At 36.9% G+C, this 22338-nt stretch overlaps 2 protein-coding genes and 2 long non-coding RNA genes across 4 annotated transcripts in view; all 4 read right to left on the reverse strand.

Annotated features, from left to right (window-relative positions):
• cacna1g (calcium channel, voltage-dependent, T type, alpha 1G subunit) overlaps positions 1-2398 on the reverse strand; it is a 276677-nt gene extending 274279 nt beyond the window's left edge. Inside the window, exons 1-2 of the mRNA XM_077200722.1 lie at positions 1791-2398; positions 932-1237 (exon numbers count right to left, since the gene is read on the reverse strand). Coding sequence (XP_077056837.1) covers positions 932-1230 — 299 coding nt within the window. The 5' untranslated portion in view covers positions 1231-1237; positions 1791-2398. The remainder of the gene's footprint in view (positions 1-931; positions 1238-1790) is intronic.
• Positions 2399-7058: 4660 nt separating this feature from the next.
• On the reverse strand, positions 7059-10024 carry LOC143710274 (uncharacterized). Its single transcript, XR_013194509.1, has 4 exons — positions 9998-10024; positions 8051-8265; positions 7767-7816; positions 7059-7367 (listed from the first exon to the last, which is right to left on the reverse strand). It is a non-coding gene; the product is annotated as an uncharacterized LOC143710274 (long non-coding RNA).
• Positions 10025-14103: 4079 nt separating this feature from the next.
• On the reverse strand, positions 14104-17432 carry LOC143709939 (uncharacterized). The gene is made up of 3 exons (XR_013194423.1): positions 17282-17432; positions 17101-17181; positions 14104-14618 (listed from the first exon to the last, which is right to left on the reverse strand). It is a non-coding gene; the product is annotated as an uncharacterized LOC143709939 (long non-coding RNA).
• Positions 17433-18921: 1489 nt separating this feature from the next.
• spata20 (spermatogenesis associated 20) overlaps positions 18922-22338 on the reverse strand; it is a 46385-nt gene continuing 42968 nt past the window's right edge. The window contains exon 16 of the mRNA XM_077200736.1: positions 18922-19590. Coding sequence (XP_077056851.1) covers positions 19420-19590 — 171 coding nt within the window. The 3' untranslated portion in view covers positions 18922-19419. The remainder of the gene's footprint in view (positions 19591-22338) is intronic.

The raw sequence follows: 22338 nt of genomic DNA on the forward strand, positions 1-22338 counted from the left end.
TATACTTATTGCCCTGAAGATACAGGCCAAATACAATTTGGGCTGAATTCTAGGCACTGCCAATACAATTTCATGGTAATTCATAACTATTTTACAGTTTTGGTGCGAAATTGGTGCGTAATTTGTACAATCTGCTTACTGTACCGTCCCATTGACGGTTAGGTTTAGGGGTGGGCTCAAAGTTGGACCTTCATGCCTATATTTTTGAACAAATCACACTGTACAAATTCATATGACATCGGCACCTCGTAAAATACTTGCATTTTCCCATGAGATCGGGTTATTGGCACTGCCATCTGATAAAACGATAACAAATCATTGACATGTATTTATACTATGATTTTGCCTCAAAGAAAAATAATAGTAAATTCTGATGATATACAGCCAAAGGCATGTGTGCATGATTCTTAGCTCTAGAAATAACAAGCAAATAACTTGACTCATCAGTGCTAATAAATTAGGTGATGTCAAATTGCCTCAGAGCCATGCCTTGTTGACCAGTTAATGGAATAAAATTACTTTTCTGAGCTTGTAAGTCATACATACGCAAACAACTGCGTTAAGACAGTTTGAGACCGTTGAGGTAACATTCACGCTTGCCAAGTCTAATAAACTCTGATATTCTGCAGGATCGTGTTGTCTTCCACACCACAAGCAGAATTAAAGCTCTGTAATTTGTAGGTATCGCGCTATCAGCACAATGGGGACTTCAAAATATATTTTCTCTTTGTTTGGGAGATGTTTTTTCGCCAATTGAACTAATTTCAGCTGAGGAAAACGTGTTAACACCAGAATCATTTATTAACATTGTGGCGAATACGTTGTTTTCAAACCTAAGACAACGCCCGGCGGCGTTCACCGTAGCGCGTCCTACCTGAACAGGTGAATACCATCCAGGTGAGGCAAAGTGCATTTGAGTTTGAAAGGATATGGATTGCAAACCATTTTCAGACACCAACTCCTTGGACGTGTGGTCTGCTTCAGATAGAAAAACACAACCGGTGCCAAAGACGGATAGGGCAATGCTTCCTCGCCGCTACCGGACGCCTCCTCCACCGCTTCTCCGGCTGCGCTCTCCCGCCTTTCACCTCCATCAGCCTCAAGCTCACTACGCTCCCCGCCACCGGACAGGTCGTTAAGTCGTATAAAAGTCCTTGGAAGAGAGGAGCTACCCTCTGCTTCCCTCAGCTGATGGTCCTCGGAGATATTTTCTCCATCTTCAGCCATCATTCACCCCCTTGAGGAGAGACAATGCATGCATTACTAGCTGTACAATCGAAAAGCAATTCTGTAATTATGAAATGCCGGGAAAATATATGAAAAATGCAATGACATTGTAAAACAGTTTACATGTCCGTCTATTTTAACCTACATGATTGTAAATACAATTATATTTGATAAAATGCATTAAGAATAACTGTATTTTGTATTTATTATTTATTAAGGTCGGTGCATTCGAACAAAAGAAAAATATTATAGGCAAGACTTTTGAGACTATTGGAATTTTACAGGCTGGTATTCAGTAGCCCAATGATTGACGGAACTGTAGGGGGGGAACAATAAGCCATGGTAACAATATGATATGGTACTTTGGTGTCCTCTCATTAAATAAATAAAATCTTCTAAAAAAACATAATTTGCATTTTAAATCAACACTAATTATGACTTTAAAACTTGGCACTACCTTTTTGATGATTACACACCACATAATGAACTGTAAGCAAATGAGCGTATACGTGACTAAGCTTTAACAATAATTTAGTAAAATATTTTAAATGTTGATTTCTTACCTGTAATTGCTTCGGAAAATATGCCCAAATCGAGCTTACTCATCGCATGATCATTTCTGATGCAAAAGCAGTCCAAATGATGGTATTGAAAAGGATCAGTTGGAGCTCTCAGGCTGAGTTTCCAGGTGGCAGTTACAGCGCAAGCAGGTTTATAGGCATCTCAGTGACTCGGTCATCATGCCTTAAAATTTCAACATTGTATTTCGATGACCAACAACCAAATAAAAACAAGACAAAGTCCTGCAAAACTGCTTCCCGATCCCCAATTGTGCGCTCCGATCGCTTTCTCCGTGTGCGCACACTTAAAAAGTAATGCAACAAAGGTTAGAATTCAATGTTTTTTTTCTTTCTATTAGATGACCGCAAGATCTAATGCTCAAAAGTATTCACAACAGTGACAATTACAGATCCTTAGACAATTAGAAAAATCCTTCAGAAATCTTTTTCTAAAGGTGCAGGCAGTGATTTTCTGTCTGCATATATGGAAAGGAAAAACTTAAGCTCGTCCTGAAATGATGCGCAAGAGAGCTCTCTATGCTGAAGACCTGTCCATTATTGCGAAAACACACAATTCTCCTATGATTCTCCCAGTCGGCAAAACGGTCTATAGCACGAATCCGCTCATGCGAACCAATTCACAGCTGGATTCGGATTCAACTTCCAATCTCCGCCCCTTGAAGGCGCGTCCACCAATCAGAGGCGACAATAACTCAGCTTCTCTTTTGATTGCGTTAAAGAAATGTCAATCAACACTGCACTAACATGTCTGGTGAAACAGCTGGAACCTAATTGTTTACACTGAACCAATAAAACTAGGAAAAGTTTGGGATTGGACCAAACCTGCTATATGATTCGCCAATGTTTATGTTGCAAGGACATTTTTTTTTCAAGGAACAAATAGGAAACGACATATTTGTGATGAGAACAACCAGTGCATCACATTAACGCCAAGGACCCCTTCCTAAAATGTAGCTGTGTATAGACTAATTTATACAGTGTGAGAGAGAGGGGGAAAAAGAAGCAGCATTTTTTTTTAACGATCTCATGAAAAAAGCATTGTTTCCCAAAACGTAGGTTTTATATTGCAATTGTAATGAAGTCAAAGCAAATAATTCAAACATTGTAGGAAATGTGTTCACTTTGTTTAATGTTGAATTATTCTTCACATTAGTGGAGTAGGCTACTGTTAGATGTATAAACCACAACAAAAATATTTTAATTGAAGATAATCTCATGATTTCTGCCCAGTCTTTAGCAAGCAATTTTATATAATAAATTTGACATTCAAAAATATTTTGTTAAACATATTTAATTATTATTATGAGTTAACATGTTAACTTTGACACCCCTAAAAAGTGGCTTTTTTAAAAGTTTCTAACATTTTCAGCACACCCCCTTTTTGCCCCTTGAGGACCCCCTACTGGTGATAATTATTTATATGTAATTATATAGTTTTACAATGTGAATTTATAACTTTTAATGTTTATTTCGTAAATTGTTTCTTGAAATGGAGACTTTTCATGCAACTTCTAACACTTTGCACCATTCTGAACTTTATAAAAACAAGAATTTGAATGTTCTCAGCAAAAAATAGTATTTTGAAATTCAATTATTATGCACAGGCTTACTAAAACTATAGCTTCCTTGTAGATAGCAGTTGGTCTGAGAATTTTGAGACACTTAAATTAAGCATTTCTCGTTAGCTAAATATAACTTTATTTTTGTTTATTTTTCCTTTGATTGGTGAACATAACTGAAGTTACAGTAAATGCGTCCTCCCAAAGCCATTTCTCTTTTTAACCTTAAATATCAGTTCAGTACATTATCTACTTTTTAAAATAATTTATTATTAAGTTATTTGAACTTACAGGATTTTGTAAGTATGTTTGATATTTTTATTTTTCAAGAGGTACAAAGCTCAGTACTTCACAACTATGGCTGCACACTATGAAACACCTTGTAACACAGAGGTAAAGTGTCTTTAATCATGTCTGTAAAATATGATCAACTGTAAAAGACCCACTTTCTGCACAGCGCTGCTCTACTTTACATTTTAAAGTGCAATAGCATGCAAGAGTAGATAAACCCCAAATTTCTCTTCACTGCCACCTATGGTAAAACAATAAAAACACATCAAGGCACACATACAGAGAAAAAAAAAGTAATTGAGCCAATACTACATTGACGCAATACAGTTTTGCCAGCTGCAATAGAAATAAGTGATGGGTTGTAAAACATGTTATAAATGGAAAAGAAAACAATATGTTACAGCAAAAACGTGACTCTTGTGGCAGCAACACTTTCAGAAAATAATTTACACAAATAAGGTCTGCTACCACAGAAGATAAAATATGAATTAATCTGAAGGTGTCTATAGTACTGAAACGTGTTATCCTCAGGCTTTGCATAAACTGTGTGTGACATGAATTATAATTTTTATAATGTAGAATATAGCAATAAACTAATTTAAACCAAGTTACAGAACATGATAAGAAAATAGACACAGAGAACTTGCTGTGACTTATCTTGTGTCTGTGTCTGTAAAAATGTCAATAATCTGCTGAATTTTAAATTAAATTGACTAAACACTTTTTTAGATTACACCATAATGACCAGTCACTGGATTATACTAAAGTCTTTTTATTGCACTCCATCCAGCAAAGGTAATTATATTGACCAATAAATTACAGTGTTCAATGTCAGATGTCTTACTTAGCCTGCAAATCTGGAATAGGGTATGCAGTTAATATGATATAATGTTCATGTTTTTGTGTTGAATTTATAGTGGAGAAAGCTTAACTCCAGACAAATCCTAACCTTTTCACCTCTTTTTGATTTTTGCAACCACTGTCATGATAGTAAGTCCATGCGTTGTATGAGTATTACAGTTATGCTTGTTGGTTTCGTTTTCTATCACTCTGTTTAATCACCTGTTTGCATCGGTTCCTTTGTTCTCCTTTTCCCACCATCAGTTACCATGGATATTCATTTAATCATCACAGCTGTTCGTTGTTTAATTCATCACCAGGTGTATTTAAGTTACTCACCTTCACTCATTCTTTGTCTGCTATTGTTTGTGCATGGCATACTGTTTTGAGTTGTTGACTAATGTTCAAATAAAGACTGTCATTATACCTTCTTCTTTATCTTTGGACTTAAACCATGACAAAATATCGGACCTAAAAAGGATTATGACTTAAGCAGAACAGTTTGTCCCTTTGCCTGTGCTGGGCTTCTATGGTTTGAATTTTCACTTCACATTTGTCAGATATCTTTCCTGGACAGGGGCAAAATTTCACTACCCTAGTGACCAACCTGACCTGAAGGAGGAAACATGGAGAGAAGCAGTTCTCCGGTGTCTACACCGAACTGATAATATCTGGTAAAGCCACTGCAGACCCAATATCCACCTTGCAGCCAAGCCCAGAGCCCAGCCAGCCAGTCACCGCAGACGGGGAGATTACTCCTGCCACGGATCCTGAGCCCGAGACCTTGAGGCCTTGTCACACAAAAATTCATTTTTATTTGAAAACACGTCTTTTTCTCTCCGTTATGGCCTTCCGTCCACACCGAGACTGCATTCTTAGCAACAAAAACAAAGCTTTTCGAAAACGCTCTCCAAAGTGGATACATTTGAAAACGTTGTAGTGTGGACTGTGAAAACGGAGGTATTTAAAAACATAAATTTATTCATGCGACACATATTGCACTCATAGATATTCATGTTTATACCAGTATTGTGCCTGTTATGTGCTATTCACTTTCACACAGTTGCTAAAATGTTATTTTGCACACTCTTCATCACAGTCCTGCAAAGATGACAGAAAATTCACTCTCATTTGCTGTCCTGTGGAAGAACATGAGAGCGGTTGCGTTTTAGACCAAACATATAATGGTGAGCGTGACCTGGACACATCGGTCAATACTGAGAATTTACTAAATAAAGGGATCCTGCCAGAAGAATTGTGTGATAACTTGATTGTCTTGTTCTGTCTGTACAGAACTCATTCTGCGTGAGCTTTAGTGAGGATTTATGCATGCACTGTAAGGTGAATTTAGCATTTTCTGACTTTTCCGTACGGATGAGAAACTTAGCCACGTACACCCCGGAGCCTGAGCCCCAAAGTCTGTAAGTGTGTACAGTGTCACACACTATAAGTAAATTGTCTGTTTAATCATCTGTTTTCCTGGGTTCTTTTGTTCTCCTTTCTCGCCAAAATGAGTTACCATGGATCTTCATTTAATCATCACAGCTGTTACTTTTGTTCATCACCATGTGCATTTAAGTTCCTCATCTTCATTCATTCTGGGTCCGGTATTGTTTGTGCATGGCACACTGTTTTGAGTTGTTGGCTTATGTTAAATAAAGACTGTCATTATTTTCTACATTCTTCATCATTTGACTTAAACTGTGACAATAAGAATATAAACATATAAGCTATGTATATAAAATCAATCAATTAATGAATCAATTGTTAAAATATAAAAGAGTTGTATTTACCACTACCATATCTGACCACTGAGTTGATTAGCCAATCAAAATTAAGTACTCTAGATAGCACTGTAATCTAATAAGCACATTTATCATATCAACAGCCATTAAACCCTTTTAATACCTGAGATTGGAATTTTTATATTTCCCATTCACATTCCAATTGTATTAAACAAGCAAAATGTATTATATTTATACAATATAGGCAAAAATCAAAGAAACAAACAAGACTTGACAACTTATTTGAACATATAGGCCTCTGTTGACATAAATGAAGATTGAATAAAGCATTGCAATGGTCTCAGTGCAGGTACACAGAATAGAATCAATAAATTTAATTTCTGTAATAAAGGAGCATGTGCTGGACATTCTTGCATGTGACCATCAAGGGCAGAGAGAGCACCAGTTTTGAATTAAATGTGTGTATACTTTTACTTCTGCAGGCAGATAGTTTTATTATTTGTCAGATTTATTTAATTTTGGGGTGTTTTTTGAATTTAAAGGATAGCAGAGTGTAGGACAGTAAAGAGGAAACAAGGGATTGTGACTCACAATTTGTGAGTGGTAGACTGGCAGATGCTATTATTTCAATTGTGGTTTTGATTCCCATGAGAGAAAACATACAAATAAATAATAACTATAATGATTGCAATGGAAGTTATGATGCGTTAAAGTGCTGCCTCCGTAGGTTTTTGAACGGGGTATATATATATATATATATATACACACACACACACACACAAAGTTACTATCCTTTCAGTTTTGAGCTTAACCTCAGTCACCATCGCGTGACTCCTTGAGCCCAAGCGTGGGGCTGCCTTTATGTAAATCACTGCATGATTTATCAAAGTAAAGCGATAGAAATCACCAGGCAAGAATGTAGATTGGAAGCAGATCAGAGCATCAGGGCAGGCTGAGCAGATGTTATAGGTACAGTATAATCTACATCACTCAAAAACACACTCCTCAGCTCTTAGATACATATGTATGATTTGGTGTTATTGCACATAACCATCTAAAGCTTGAACCGGACATCTTTCAGGCCTCCCACAGTGTTGTTCAAGCTTTATACTGGCCTGTAGAATCTGTGGGAATGTATGAGAATATGTACTGTGACATAAAATGATTGAACTTTTGAATAAACCTACAATGACGCAAATAAGAGGTAATACCAGGGTCAAATTTTGTGTTAAAATTATTTCCATCCCATGTGCATTTTAATGTGGTCAAAGTATTGCACAATTGCACATATTTTGCACATATAACAAAAAACATATTATACTACTTTTGTTGTGGTTATTTGGGGTTGATGTTTGATAAAAAGAAAACTTATAAAGCTGATGAAATCCAACATGTTTAAGGTACAGAATGTGAACAAGGTATGAAGTGTACGTACGGGAAAGTGAAAAGAAGCCAAAAAAATAAATAAAAAAGGGATTAATGCTATTTTATAGTCAACCTCATCATGTGGAGAAAAGACTCACCAGCTGGTGCATTCATGGGAGATCTCTATAGGAGAAGGTGATTTTTTTTTCTGCAAGATTCAAAATCAGAAAGAGGTTATATTTTTATTATAAATTAATTAGGGCCAGACTACCATCTCAGTAATTAAAGCTCCTAAATGTTTTATTTTAAATTGACAAATTACACTGTAATCATTCTTATTTTGATGAACAATAAACAAGTAGTTATTATGATAAACTATTTGTTTATCCCTCTCAAACATACACATACAATGGTAGGTACACATAACTGAAAAGTGACTCACAGTTCAGTGAAGCAGCCAGTTGAGATCTCAGTAATGGTTCAGAACAGTTCACGGTATACTCAGTCCGAAAGCTAGGGCAGCGGACTTGTCGACTTGCGGTCTTATCAGACAATGACTTTGCAGGCATCGTTTGTACATAAGGTACATCACAAAACTGATTTCGGACAGACTTCAGCGGCAGCACAACGGTTTAATGATCTACAAAATAGAGAAAGCTTTGGTGATAACTAGCTAATTTTTTATAATTACAATAGTACTTTCTTGCAGGAAATTACATAAGTGGACAAAGTTGGTCAAACAAATTTGCATTAACACACAATTGTCCACCAACCCCAACTTTCAGATGCCATGTTGAGCAAAAAAAAATAAGCGGTCAAAAAACAGAATGCACAGGATAATGGGATATAATACAGAAGGATACGTCTATGCTGCCTTAAAAAATCAGTCAGATGAAGGTATCTTAATAGACAGGATGTGACACGATCATTGGATTCAGAAGTACCTTGTAGCCTTCCTACCTAGACATAATGTTTCAGCTTTCAGATGCAGCCACTTTTTAGTGAACTTTTCAGACATAAAGAGTCACATGGTGCATCTGAAATCGTATGCTGTCCGAAAGTAGGTAGTACATTTGAACGCAAGCGACAGAGCAACCGGAAGTAGTAGGACTATGTTCCAAAGCTTTCTTACTATTCTGCTACACACTCAAAAGTATGTACTTCTTCCCAAAACCTGTAGGCTACATACTTTGAGCATAGTATAAGTAGGGTGAATTGGAAAAGCACATGTAGTCGGACATACTTTGTTTGTTGCTGCTCGCAGGAAACACTGCCGAGCATGGATGGAACTAATGACACTTTATTTAAATATTTAATATGCTTATAATATTTTAATGATTACTTACAAACAAAGTTTTCCTAATAAATATATTACAATCGATTAAAAACAAAACCTATTATGCGGGATTTTTTTAAAGCGTATTTATTAAAGGCGATTTTTAAATTTCTTATTTTATTAAAGTGGTGATAATAGTAAATGTTAAAGCTAGTATGTAGTCCTGCATTTTTTTAACCAAACACACACGTTTTTTTGGGAGTTTCCCCTAAAACATATGTAGGCTACCATATCTACACAGATATACGATCAAACCCTCAGAAAAAGGCTCCTTGCGAAAGATGGTAAATGAGAGTAAGGAAGGACGTATTAGGGAAACAGCTTGATCTATGACTTTATCCTTTGCCTTATCACTGAAGGTATATTCTCTCATTGCATGCAAGTTGGTATGAAGACAGGGAAGCAGTGATTCGGTCAGAGGAGATATGGAGAGAGGAAGTGTTGCCAGAAGTGATTTTCTCCCAGAGATCCCTGCATTCGATTAGCCAAGTCATTTCAACCATATCTTCAGATCTTCTCTCAAGGACAAGCCAACACTCTGAGAAGCTGAAACATGCATGCATTCTGTCGCACTCTGAACAAGCCCGAATGAGTCATATTATTTGCCAATGACGATAAGAGACCCTAGATAAAATTCTTCAAAATAATTTCCTCCATATTTGTACAAAGGGCATCGGCTGGTTTTGATTGCCTTGTTATAATGTCCAAGAGAGTGCATCAAGAAAGAATGCTGGCCACTTTCATATAGTGAGTTCGTTGAACTAGCATGAGATCATTAAAATGCCTAAAACGAGTGCTTTGTATTTTTCTTTAAATACAGTTTTAGAGTTAGCGATTTTAAAAAATAAACAGAAAATCATTCACTCAGATCTAGTATGGAAGCCAATTTAGACTTGAGTAAAATACATTAATTAATTGATGTTTGCGAATTTAGATTTCACAATTGTAACATTATTCCACTGTATTTTGACTTTATATTGTGTATATAACGAATAAAATTACTTCATACACTACCTTTCAAAAACTTGTAACATGAACGTGACAACCTTGAACATAAACCTGGACTTAAATTGACATGGACACATCAACAGCAGTACAGGGAACAAAGCTAAACAAAAGACAATGGTCACATAAAGACTATATATACACACAAGGAATAATGACTAACAAGGAACACCTGTGAATATTCAAACAATGAACCAATAGCAAACAGAGCAGAGAATCACATGACAAGACAAACCAATGAGAACATAACACATGAAACAAGGAGGCACATGACAGGATCACATGAGGGTATCACATGACAAACCAGGAAACAAAATAACATTTAAAATAAAAGTCCTGAAAACAAAAGGCTACAGGTGTTTTACCTATATTTGAATATACATTGCATTGTATTTCAGGGTTAAAGGACATGTCTGTAAACTTAACGGATAATGTCCGAGCAGAAAATGTACAGTGCCTTTTTTTTTTTTTTTTCAGGGATTTATATATCAAAATGTATTTATTTTATATACTTTATTTCTTATTTAAAATTTTTATCTCACAATAACTTTTTCAGTAGAAGACATGGAGAGAAGTATTTGGAAAATCTGTTTAAAAATGACATTTGGTGACACCAGCAGTGCAAAAACTGTACACTTTACCTTTAACTTTTGTCTTGACGTGTGCATTCACCCATCCTTGACTACAGTACAGCAGCTGTTCCTCATGCAGTTAACCTCAATGCACGTGTGGGTACAGATGGCACTGCCTGTTGACAGTTACACATCAATATTCTCTCCTAGTTTTGATTAACTCCTCTTTCCCTCTGTCTACATGGGTCCATAAATGTCAACAAATGTCAAGGAAATGTCAAGGGCTAGTTTTGCCAGGCCATACTTCTGGTTGAGCACTGGCCTGCTCTCTTGATTCCCAATTTTTTGAAGTGTCCTGGGACCTTTGACAACCCCAAGGATGACAGTAACAGAATGAGCTCATGTGAGTTATCAGAACCTCTCTATGTAATTAATAAAAGCATCTTAAATGCAAATAAAAGGCATTTTGTTAACCTCATCCTATCAATAATATAGTATAAAGAAAAACATTCTTTCTGGCACATATGTAAATACTCACAGCAGAGTTTTTAACACAAGATAAAACGCATAATACCTATTTTGAAATAAGCTGGTTTAAGTGAGGAATAATTGCCCGTGAACAGTTCTGGAGAAAATGAGCGAGAGAGTTCACTAAATATGACATGAGTAAGTAAAGGGGGTCATGCTCCACATGTGCCTTGTGGTCATTAGTATCATAGGGAAGTATATGTAAGAGTAAGGCAGTGGCATTGCATACGAAAGACACGATTGATTTTCCTGCCATGTGTGTCTGCCTCAGGTAACTAGGCTAACATGATGAACTAGTCCATTAATTTTCCCACTAGTCCTTGTTGCTCTAGTTAACATGAATCCCGCATGCAAAAAAATTCTGGTCAAACCCAATAAATCTTACAAGTGTGAGATATGAGATATCCTGCCAAGTTATGTGGCAAATTTAATGTGGAGGTTTTCTTACTAAAGTTAATTCTCTGTATATAAAGTATAATTAATTAATTTAAAAATAATATTTATTTAATAATCAGCACACAAATAGGGTCAAGAAGGAGCTACACAGAGTAAATTTGAAATGATTAGAGACATTTGGATCATAAATGTATAATCACTGTGTCCATTCCTGAATGACAAACCTGGATTAAACAGACCCAACAACAACACTGGGCCATGGGAATATCACTGATACAGATACAATTATTCAAAGTTCAACAAAAATTGTGCCAAATTGTGCAAACTTCCATTTGGACACTCTTTGCATACGTAAAGGATGACGGATATGTTACAAATATTATCATAACATTTTCACTCATTTGTTAAATGTCATTGTTCTAGTCAAGATTGGTATTTTTATTTTAAATTACTGTTTAAATGGAAAAAAATATACGACTCTGTCCATTTTTTAGGCTGTTTTAATAATTATAATTTGTAGTCTTTCAATAATAATGTGCAGTTTCCTTTGCATTTTTAACTGAAAGTCCCATAGAAACTTATGCAAAGAATGTCTATTTTAGACATGCTTCAAAAAAAGTAAGATTTTTAAAATTAATTATTTTATTCAGGAATGATGAATTTAATTGATCAAAAGTGACAGGAAAGGCTTTTAGATTGCTACCAAAATTTATACTTCAAATAAATGCTGTTTTTTTTTTGATTAATTATATTGCAGCCTTGTGCTAAAATAATTTAATGTTTTTTTCTTCATATCAATCTACATACCCCATAATGACAAAGCAAAACATGATATGAGATGTAAATAGCGACCGTGTTTTGGAGGATGATCAGATATTTCTTTTAATTTTATTATTAATTTGTGTTTATGCCGCTCAAATAGCGCGATTAGTCAGCTACAGAGAAACTAGTAGGCAAGCAACAGACAAGTGACCAATCATGAGTGGCCACGTCACTACATGCACCAGCATGGTTAGCTAACCGTGCTGAGAATTCCGGTCAAGAATGTTTTGTAGTCGTGCCATGCCGTATCAGGTTCAAGCGGAAACATAACTGGAACCGTCCCTTAACGTTCTTAGAACCGCTTGGCCTGACAGTGGAAAAGAAGCTTTAGTTGAAGCACCTTTGGCAGCAGGTACAGCGTCAAATCATCGTGACAAACTTTGCACACTTGGATTTTGAGATTTTCTGCTATTCTTCTCTGCAGATCCTCTCAAGCTCTTTCAGGTTGGATGGGGACCAATGGTGAACAGTCATTTTCAGGTCTCTCAAGAGATATTAAATTGGGTTCAAGTCTGGACTCAGGCTGGTACTCAAGGACATTCACAGAGTTCTTGTGTCGTCTCGGCTGTGTGCTTAGGGTGATTGTCTTGCTGGAAGGGGAACATTCTGCCCAGCCTGAGGTCCTGAGTGCTCTGGACCAGGATATTTCTGTATTTTGTTGCATTCAGCTTCCCTTTTACCCTGATCGTCCTACTAGGGTTTGGGATGGTATTGCAGAGGTGATGAGCAGTGCATGGTTTCCTCCAGACATAACGCTTGGAATTGAGATTAATCAGACCAGAGAATCTTGTTTCTCTCAGTGAGACTTTCAGTTATTTATTTGCAAATCCCAAGCGGAGACAAATTTCATGTGTCTTCACTCATAAAGCCCAGATCGTGGCTGCATTTGATTTATGTAATGCTTTTAAACAGTGGACAGGAAACAGAGGCAACCTCTCTAAACACTGAAGGGATGCGGAGTGAAAGTAGACATCTTTTGGCATGAGCTCACTGACCTCACTTGACCACATCAACTCCTTCGTGTCTTCCTGTATATCATTACCCAATTGCGATGCAACAAAAACGACAGACCTCTCCTTCCCCGCCTGCCGCTCACTGTGTGTACACTACGAAATGTCACGTCTACCGCCGACCGCCGCGGCGCACTGAAGTGAATTTACTGCCTGAACACGGTCCCTTGTGTTTGTGTTCTTCCTCTCTTCCCTGACCTTCTTCACTGATGAATATGTATAGCCAGGTCTGTTCCTCAACAACAGCTCGTGCGCTGGGCACTGGGGCAATGGAGAATACTAAAATCAGATCAATCACTGGCAGTGTCAGTGCTGGACCACATCTCCTCATTCTAGCTGCAAACACTGGTAAGAAGAGAAAGTACATTACATGCTGAAGAATTAGACTACCAACCAGCTGATGACACACGGAGTCACATTGTTTGCCCGCTATGGTAGCATTTTTTCCAATTGGATGACACACGCTGTTGGTCAGGGAGTGAGAACTGTATGTGAGCATGTGGCAGAAGAATGGCTAATTGTCTCCTCTGGGAAGAGAAGACCAGGGCAGAAATGCTCCACTGTGAAGACAGGCCAGCTAGCTTTGATGCGCTTGCAAAAAAGGCCTAGAAAATTAAAAGAGAAAACAACCAATCAGCCAGCAAGGAGGAAAAAAATAGAAAATGGTTTTGGAAAAGGCAAATATATTAACTTTAAAAGCACTTTTTCTGCACACTAAAAGCAATTGGAAAAACAACTTCCAAACAAATTGCTTAATCACCCCTTCCATTGTTTAGATGATTATGTCCTAGCCACTGTGCCTGAAATAAAAATAAAAACATAACTGCGATAAACTGAAACTGTTTTTATTACTCTAAAAGCAACAGAGTCTAGTCAAGTAACCTTTATTTATATAGCGCTTTATATTATACAGATTGTTTCACAGCAGCTTTACAGTAATAACAGGAAAATGATTCACTGATGCAATCAGTTCAATTTCAGACTGTACAGCAGCTCTAAAAGAAAATAGTGTCATTGTTCAGCTGAAGTCAGTTCATTGTTGAATAATTCAGTTTATTGTAAAGATCATCAATTATTATTAGTTAATTTCGTCTATAAAGCAGTTCTGCAGAAAAACAGTAGCATTCAAATATTTCATCAAGTTCCTTTGGTTTGAAGATCGGACTCATCACGCCAGTATGGAAACAAGGCTGGTCATAGGTCAGTGTTCTTGTCTTGGTCTTGTGGTCTTTGCTCAGAATATGGTGCCAATGGCTGTCATGTCGACGAGGCCTTCACAAGGGATTGTCTACTTGACAGGATCTCTGTTGACATTCATGCTGTTCTGGTCGGTTCCACCATCTGTATACAGACCAGATAAGGCTAACTATGATAACCCCCGGGATAAACAGAGAGACTAATGCCATTCTTTTTATGATGTAACAAGTACACTGGGTGTTAAGGGAAGTGTTCCGGTTCTGGTTAACCTAATTTATACAGCATTACAATCCTTTGTAAATAATACAAAGGATTATATAAATACAAATTTTAAATTATAGAAATGTGATAATTTGTTATGTGTATGCCTGGTTAAAGAGATGTGTTTTTAGTCTAGATTTAAACTGACAAGAGAGTATCTGCTTCCCGTACATGGCTAGGAAGAGTTTGTTTCAGAGTTTGGGTGATAAATAGGAAAAGGATTTAACGTCTGCAGTAAATTTTTTAGGTATTATCAACTGGCCAGAATTTTAAGATTGCAAAAGAAGTGAAGGATTATAATGCGTTAAGAGCTCGCTCAAGTACAGAGGAGCTAAACCATTTAGTGCTTAGTAAGTAATCAGCACGATTTTAAAATGTCTGCAAATACAATAAAATGGCCAACCATTTTTTTTACACATAGCATATAATATAATGTCAAACTTTTCCAACCTGCCTGCTTTAAATATGAAAATGGCACTAGATACCAGAAAACGTGTTAATCACTATTGCTCATTTGTACATTTTGTCCACAATCATTTTGTGATGAGGTCATACAATGAATGTATTGAGGAATGGTTGTTTGTGTGAATGTGTAGTTGAAATCAGCAGCACTGAGGTCCATAATCAATCAACTGTGAGCGGCTGGTTCCTCTCTCTGGGGCGGGTATCCTACCAGCCATCAGCCAATAAACCAAGGACTCACACAGAGCAGAATCAATACACACACTCATACACTCAGCAGCTGAAGAGTGATTCTGGTCAGGTCTGTCGAGGACTCAGAGCCACTGGAAGCTGCTTAAAGATGCCTTATTTTAAGAGATGGGATTGCTGGAAACAGGAGGACAGGTTGATAAAGAGAGATCATTAACGTGAAGTTATGGTTGTCAATAAAAGCATTTGAAATGATGAATTCGTTCTTCACAGAATGTTGTAAATATTGCGTACAGTGTGTCCAGAGCCGGTCTGAGCCTTTTGGGGGCCCTAAGCAGAATTTGATTTGGGGGCCCCCTCCCACTACGCGAACTCACCTGTGCTTGACGATTATTGACACAAATGTCACGCAATAATGATACATTATAAATTAATACAATGAGGTTATGTATTAATACAAAATAAATACTTAATAAAAAATAGATGCCTACTTAAAAAAGTTTCAACTTTTACTTTACTCTTTTACTAACTCAACTGTTTCAATACAGAGTAACTGTCCTCAAAATCTTTTTTATTATTATTATTGTAACAGACTTTGTTGGATTGTACATGACAGAATCCAACAAAGTCTGTTACTATAATACCGGTAATGATGTCCTTGCGCTCATTGCATGTGTGTATGCAATCTATTTTTAAAGTGGAGAAGAGTTCAAACTGCTATGTTTATTATTTATTCAAACTACAACCCTTACACCTAGAAGGTTAAGTTCCCCTGCAGCTATTTTCTCCAACTTAAACCGATACCGTGACTATGCGCAGTTGCGCACGAATAGTCTATGATCTCGCGAGGTGTCTAGATTACGTCTTGAATTTTGAATTTTCTTGTCTTGAATTATTCATTCATTCATTCATATTCATTCATTCATTAATGTCACTTGTTTAAGTCATCTAAAAAAAAAAAATATTTTAAACTCGATTGGAAGGCCCCCTGCCGCTTAGTTCGCTTATGCCTCGGGCCGGCCCTGAGTGTGTCTCACACAAAAATGAAAGAAAACCAGAATTTTCAGTCAGAGTTTATTTATTTTTTTAAAAACTTAAGTGAAATAAAATTAGAAATGTTGCCTTGGCAACTAACTGAAATAAATAAGTTGAATTACTGAAACTTGTAAAATACATTACAAAATTATATAAAGAAATACCCTAAACAACTAATAAAACCGATAAAGGCTAAATCTAAATTTAAAATAAAAACTAAAAATATAAAAATAAATTATAACTCTTCTCAGTTTTGTATTATTCTTTTAATGAATACTAACAATTAAAACTAACATTGAATTTTCTATTTCAAACTATAATATAATTCATACATTGTCATTCTAGGTTCTGTCTACCAGGCTGGCTCAAAGACTGGGGGTACGGTGAGCCTCATGTGGCCTTATTACTCAGCTATCTTGTAAAGGTAAGGAGGTTCAGAGATGCACACACATCTTATGCAGTAATGATCTCCAAAGGGACCATTCTTTTAGAGTCCCGACCCTTAAGCTGCACGGAAGATATTCTTTCAAAACTGACTTAAACTAGAGAGATCTGAACATTGAGGCTCCTCTAATGTGACAAGAACGAAGGTTCTTGCAACAGGGAGCCTGTCACCGAATAGCTGTAAACTAAATACTGATGGCTGGAGGGACCGCAGACACAACAAAAGATGTCCTACCATGATGTTACCAAACTGAGGTTCCATAGGTTCCTGAACAAGCAGACACTGTTTCTCCAATGATCTCTTCATCACCCTGAGCTGGGTAAAGGAATGAGAAAAAATGATAAGACAGACGAAAGCATGGTTGTACAAACTCCTGACAGTACTCGACATAACTGGAGCAGAGCGCTCTCTTCACCTTTCTCCGCAGCAAAAAAAATCTGCTCTCGTCTGCACACAAACACTGGGAAACCTGGCTCCCCCGGCAAATCTACAAGAGAGGAATTGGCAGCTAAAATCAGCATGCATTGACGGCAGATATTTCTGCATTAGCTTGCTGTGTTGCTTAGCATGTGTAGGGCAGATTTTCTGGGCTGGAATGGTAATCGCAGTGTCACTGTTATCCAGTCATCTGTACAATGCAGTGCTCATACCGAACAACAAAGGAAATATTTTTTTCACAATGGACTGGTACTGTAGCTCTGGGTTAATTTTGTCTTCTGTCACCCACGGCTGGTAAAGTCGCGTGGGCGGAAGAGGAAGGAGCTGTCGCAGGGAAAGAGACGCATCCCTCAACAGCTCAAGAAATCCTAAGTTAAATAGTGGTGTTCCCTCGAATCCCTCCACAGATCTGAATGTCCTTATAATTAGACATATTTGCGTAGCGTGACTGCAATGGCACATATTTTAAAATCTTTTTTGGCACTTCCTCGGTTTGCTTAGCATTATATGTTTACACTGCACTGATCCTTGTAAGTCTTCTGGTGTCTTATAAGATCCAAACAACCCGCAGAGGCCTATCCTCATTGGACCCCTAAGCAATTCGATTGGCTAAGAACATGGAACCTTTTAATGGGTATCATTTACTATTATTGCCAAATTAGAAATTATGGATTCACTTTGCTGTGTATTTCTTCTTAATCATGAAATATGTTAATAGCTTTTAAATTACATGTTGCATAATGTTACCAAAGCTAAAAATTAAACATTCCCCTTTGTGTTTGCATGTCAAAACTGTTGCAACTGCGCAAATCGAAAGATTAGAAATGGAAATGTTTAATGCACTCTATCTTACATTATGTACACTACCAATCAAAAGTAAACAATGAGGTCAATAAGTTTGAACAGAAATCAATACTTTTATTCATCAAGGATGCATTAAATAGATCAAAAGTTAAAGTAAAGTCTGTTACATTACGAATAATTCTGTCAAATAAATACTGCTTTTTTACATTTACAAAAATAATTTTTTTTGGGGGGTGGGGGGGGGGGTGGGTCATCAGTTTCCACAAAGATATTAAGCAGCACAACTGTTTTCAACTTTCATAATAGGACATATTTCTTGAGCACCAAATCAACATATTAATGATTTCTGAAGGATCATGTGACAAGGGTGGAGTGATGACAGCTGTAAATTCAGCTTTGCCATCACAGGAATAAATTAGATTTTAAAATATATTAAAATAGAAAATAATTATTTTAGATTGTATTAATATTTCACAATATTACTGTTTATACAGTTTTTTATATCCTTGGTGAGCATAATAGACTTAAAAACGTACTGACCCCCACATTTTCAGCAGCAGTGTGTATGTACCTAAATAACGATTTTAGAATGTTTTGTTTAGATTAAGTTAAATGAAATCTGCAGTATGTGTGAGAATTTTGAGAAGCCTCCAAATTCCCATCTGGACACCATCAGTGGACATCGAAAGATGGCAGAGGTATGCGTACATTCATTGAAAACAATGATTTCGAATTTTAGGATGCCTGTCACATCCGGTGTCAGAGCTTCATAAGTTTGAGCCATATGTTAAAGGAATGCACAGATAAACCAGATCACAAAAGGTTACTCAGTGAGTATTTATTATATTCCACTACTACAGTCTGAGCTCTAGTATACATTCATTGTAAGTCTAATTCCACTCTAAATCTAGTGTGTTCGGCAGCAACACGAGGGCTGATCAGCTGCACTGCATAGAAAGGCTGCGACGAAACATGCTTGATATTTTAGAAAGCAGGTTGTCAGAGATCAACTGAGCCCACGAAACAAACCTGTGAAAGCTTTAGCCTCAGCGTTCCTCTTCACATTACAATGATATTGTATTTCCATCCCTCAAAACTACTGTCTTACATGATAGGTCTAGAATGAGGTGGAACATCACAACTCGGGCAACCCCTAAAGGTTTGCCTTGCCACTGTATAATGTCTTACAGTGCACTTTATTTATGACAGTTTTTTGATGGCTGTAGTTTGCTACTTGCGTAATAATCTTTGATATCTAGCGGTCCGACTATGGTAAGGTCCCAAGGTGATGTTTGTGTGGTGTGACGGCTCTCACTCCAGCAGAAGTCTCCTCAGCTCCTGCGGGCAGGTGACCGGGAGGGCGCAGGCAAAGTTCTTACACACATACGCGGTGGCTTTGCCGTCCTGCGAAACCAGGGAGGAGAGAATAGGCAGCTTCTGATTAAGGAAATCATCTGTGTTACCATCTACCAACATCAGGACCTGAACAAGAGAAAGAGGGGGGATAAAAAGAGGGGGAGGGGAAGAGAAACATAGAGAGAGAAAGTCATAACTGTCATTGTGATGTCAGTTAGGTGGGATGGTGGGAGTGGGAGAGTCATACTTTTACTATAATGTAAAATGTATGACTCAAAGGGCTCCATATGGTTTCTTGGCTTGTAATAACCCACAATAAAATACAGGGCAGGGCGATTATAGTGACAGTCCCATCAATGGTTCATTTCTACAGTCTTGGGGGTTCCAGTAACCCAGAGTCAGCAGTTACTATGGGAAAGATAACCTTGACCTGTCCTTGGTTACAATCACACCTTTAACTCATCAGCATATAAAATATCTTATTTCATACCCCTTTTTCACTTTTTCAACTACTAACACAATTTTACACCCCTGCATGTTGCAGTCAGTGACCACATAATAAACTCAGAAACCCAGAGCATTGTATGATGCCATTTTAGTGCCATGTTAAAATTAAAAATGTAATCTAAGTTTGACAACGAAACCATGTTTGTAATTATCTGAAAATTCTGCAGAAATGAAGTCATACTGTTACTAGAATAAAGCTGTAATGTTTTGAGAAGTATGTTGTAATGTTACAAAAAAAGTGAATGAAGTCATAGAACTAGGAGATTAAAAGTGTGTAAATAAAGTATAAGGAATTATTTTGAGAGGGGGACAAATGTTTAGAATAAAGTATGTTAGTAATTCTTTTTAAAAAATAAAGTCAATGCTTTAAAAATACAGTCATAATATTATAAGAAGAATTAGGGGATTGAAAATAAGTCATTTTACTGAGATTCAAGTTATAATGTTTTGAGAATACCATCATACTATAAAAAGGCGGAGATTAAAGACGTGTGAATAAAGTCGTGTAAACGAACGGCATAAACAAATAAAAAGTTCTACGTTTTTAGGTGAAAACGGTGTCGTGTAAACAGCCGCTTAGAATTAAGTTGTAATCTTTTAAGAATACAGTTATAATTTTACAAGAATAATGTCTTGAAATTAAAATAATACAGGCATGTGAATAAAGTATAAAGAAATATTTTTAGAGGGGGAAAATATTGAAGAAATATTGAGAAAAATCATAATTTTCACAGCAGGAATAGGAACAAAAACTTCATCAAACCAAAAAATGGATGTGAAGGATTTATATAAATCATATAGGATTTAACTGACCAAATATATTTAATCTAATAATGCTACAAATATATTTTGTTAATTTGGACTGTAATCTCAAAATATTAATACTTTAATTTCATAATGTTAAATCAATTATATTATTATAATTGTATTTTCAATTATTTTGAACTAAAAAGCTATGTACAATAAAGCTTGTGCTTTAATAATTCAATTCCATTGATCCATGCAGACTGTAGCATCACACCCCTCCCGCTCCTTCACCTCTCTCTCAGAGGGGGGGAAATCTGAAATAACTCAATCAGGGCCATGTCCAGTCAGGGGGGATGACTGGCACCGCAGCAGGGGAGGACACTGTGGTAGCTACACTAGATTCTTCCTTCTTCAACCGAACAATACCACAGCAGGATGGGAGACAGCAAAGAGAGAAAAGCAAGACGCTGAGCTGCACACTGGCCAAGAGTTACCAAAGGGGAAAGGATGAAAGAGTAAATCTACTTTTCCTCAGCGAGACGATTTTACTGCCAAGCCTAAAGCTCAGTGAGATCCAAGAGGAGGGAACGGGAAAGGACTTGTGAATGTGACAGAGGTTAAATCTTAGGACAGCTCTCGAGGCTCAGTTTAGACCCAACTTTTTGGAGGATATTCAGGTATACCGAGAGCCAGACATTCTCTCTGCTTTCTGGTATTGACACAGTCGGTGTGATTTTTGACAGGCATGGTTAACAACTCAACTCTGCAAAACCTGTCCCTGGACTTCTAAGCACAATATATTGTTACTGTCTGTTTGCGAGGATCTTGCCTTTATTGCATCTCAAGGGGCCGAGACAATTCCGCATCATTACTTTCCCGCTAGCAGGTTGGCAAGGCTTTCTGTCATATTTGTCGTGACCTCACGCGGGGCTGTCTCCAGACTGACTCGAAGAACTGTGACAGTCCACTGAGGCAACATATAAAAAATGACAAGCAGACACAACATAGACTGAAAAGATGCATGGGACTTGGGGTTAAGGAAAGGCTGGACTTTCTCACAGTTCATTTGCGAAGTTTGTGGTATCCACCCTTAATAATTCTCAGTGTAAAACCCCCAACATTTTAGTGCCACATTAAAATGAAAAAAATAAAGTCGTACTGTGCTGAGAATAATCTCATAATAGGCCTTTTACAACAATAAAGTCTCAGTATATAAGGTCTTTAATCTCCTAATTTTACAACTTTATTCTCAATATCTTACATATTTTTATGATATACTAAAAAAGCTATCGTTGGTTCTCAATGCAATTCATCAATGCGTTTTTTTTAACAAAGATTGAAAGAGTTGTTGAAAGCTTAATGGTGGTGACATTGAAGTCATGAGACTGTGGTGTAGTTTGTTTATAGCCTACGTTTTTATCCTTTTACTTCTGCCGATTATATATTTAGGCTTTAAAATTCATAAAAATTCTGTTCATTTGTAAATATTATCATAATAAACAACTGGTATAAGAATCATAAACTTTTGTTGGTCACAGAGCTTATTTTCTGCAATAAAGCCAATGGACAAATCATATTGGCTTTTTGTCGAACCAGGGTGATGCACTTCTGGGTTAGGTT

This window comes from Siphateles boraxobius, unplaced genomic scaffold, assembly GCF_051911475.1.
Source record: "Siphateles boraxobius isolate OS27281-9 unplaced genomic scaffold, OSU_SipBor_1 46, whole genome shotgun sequence".
In the NCBI taxonomy this organism is placed as follows: domain Eukaryota; kingdom Metazoa; phylum Chordata; class Actinopteri; order Cypriniformes; family Leuciscidae; genus Siphateles; species Siphateles boraxobius.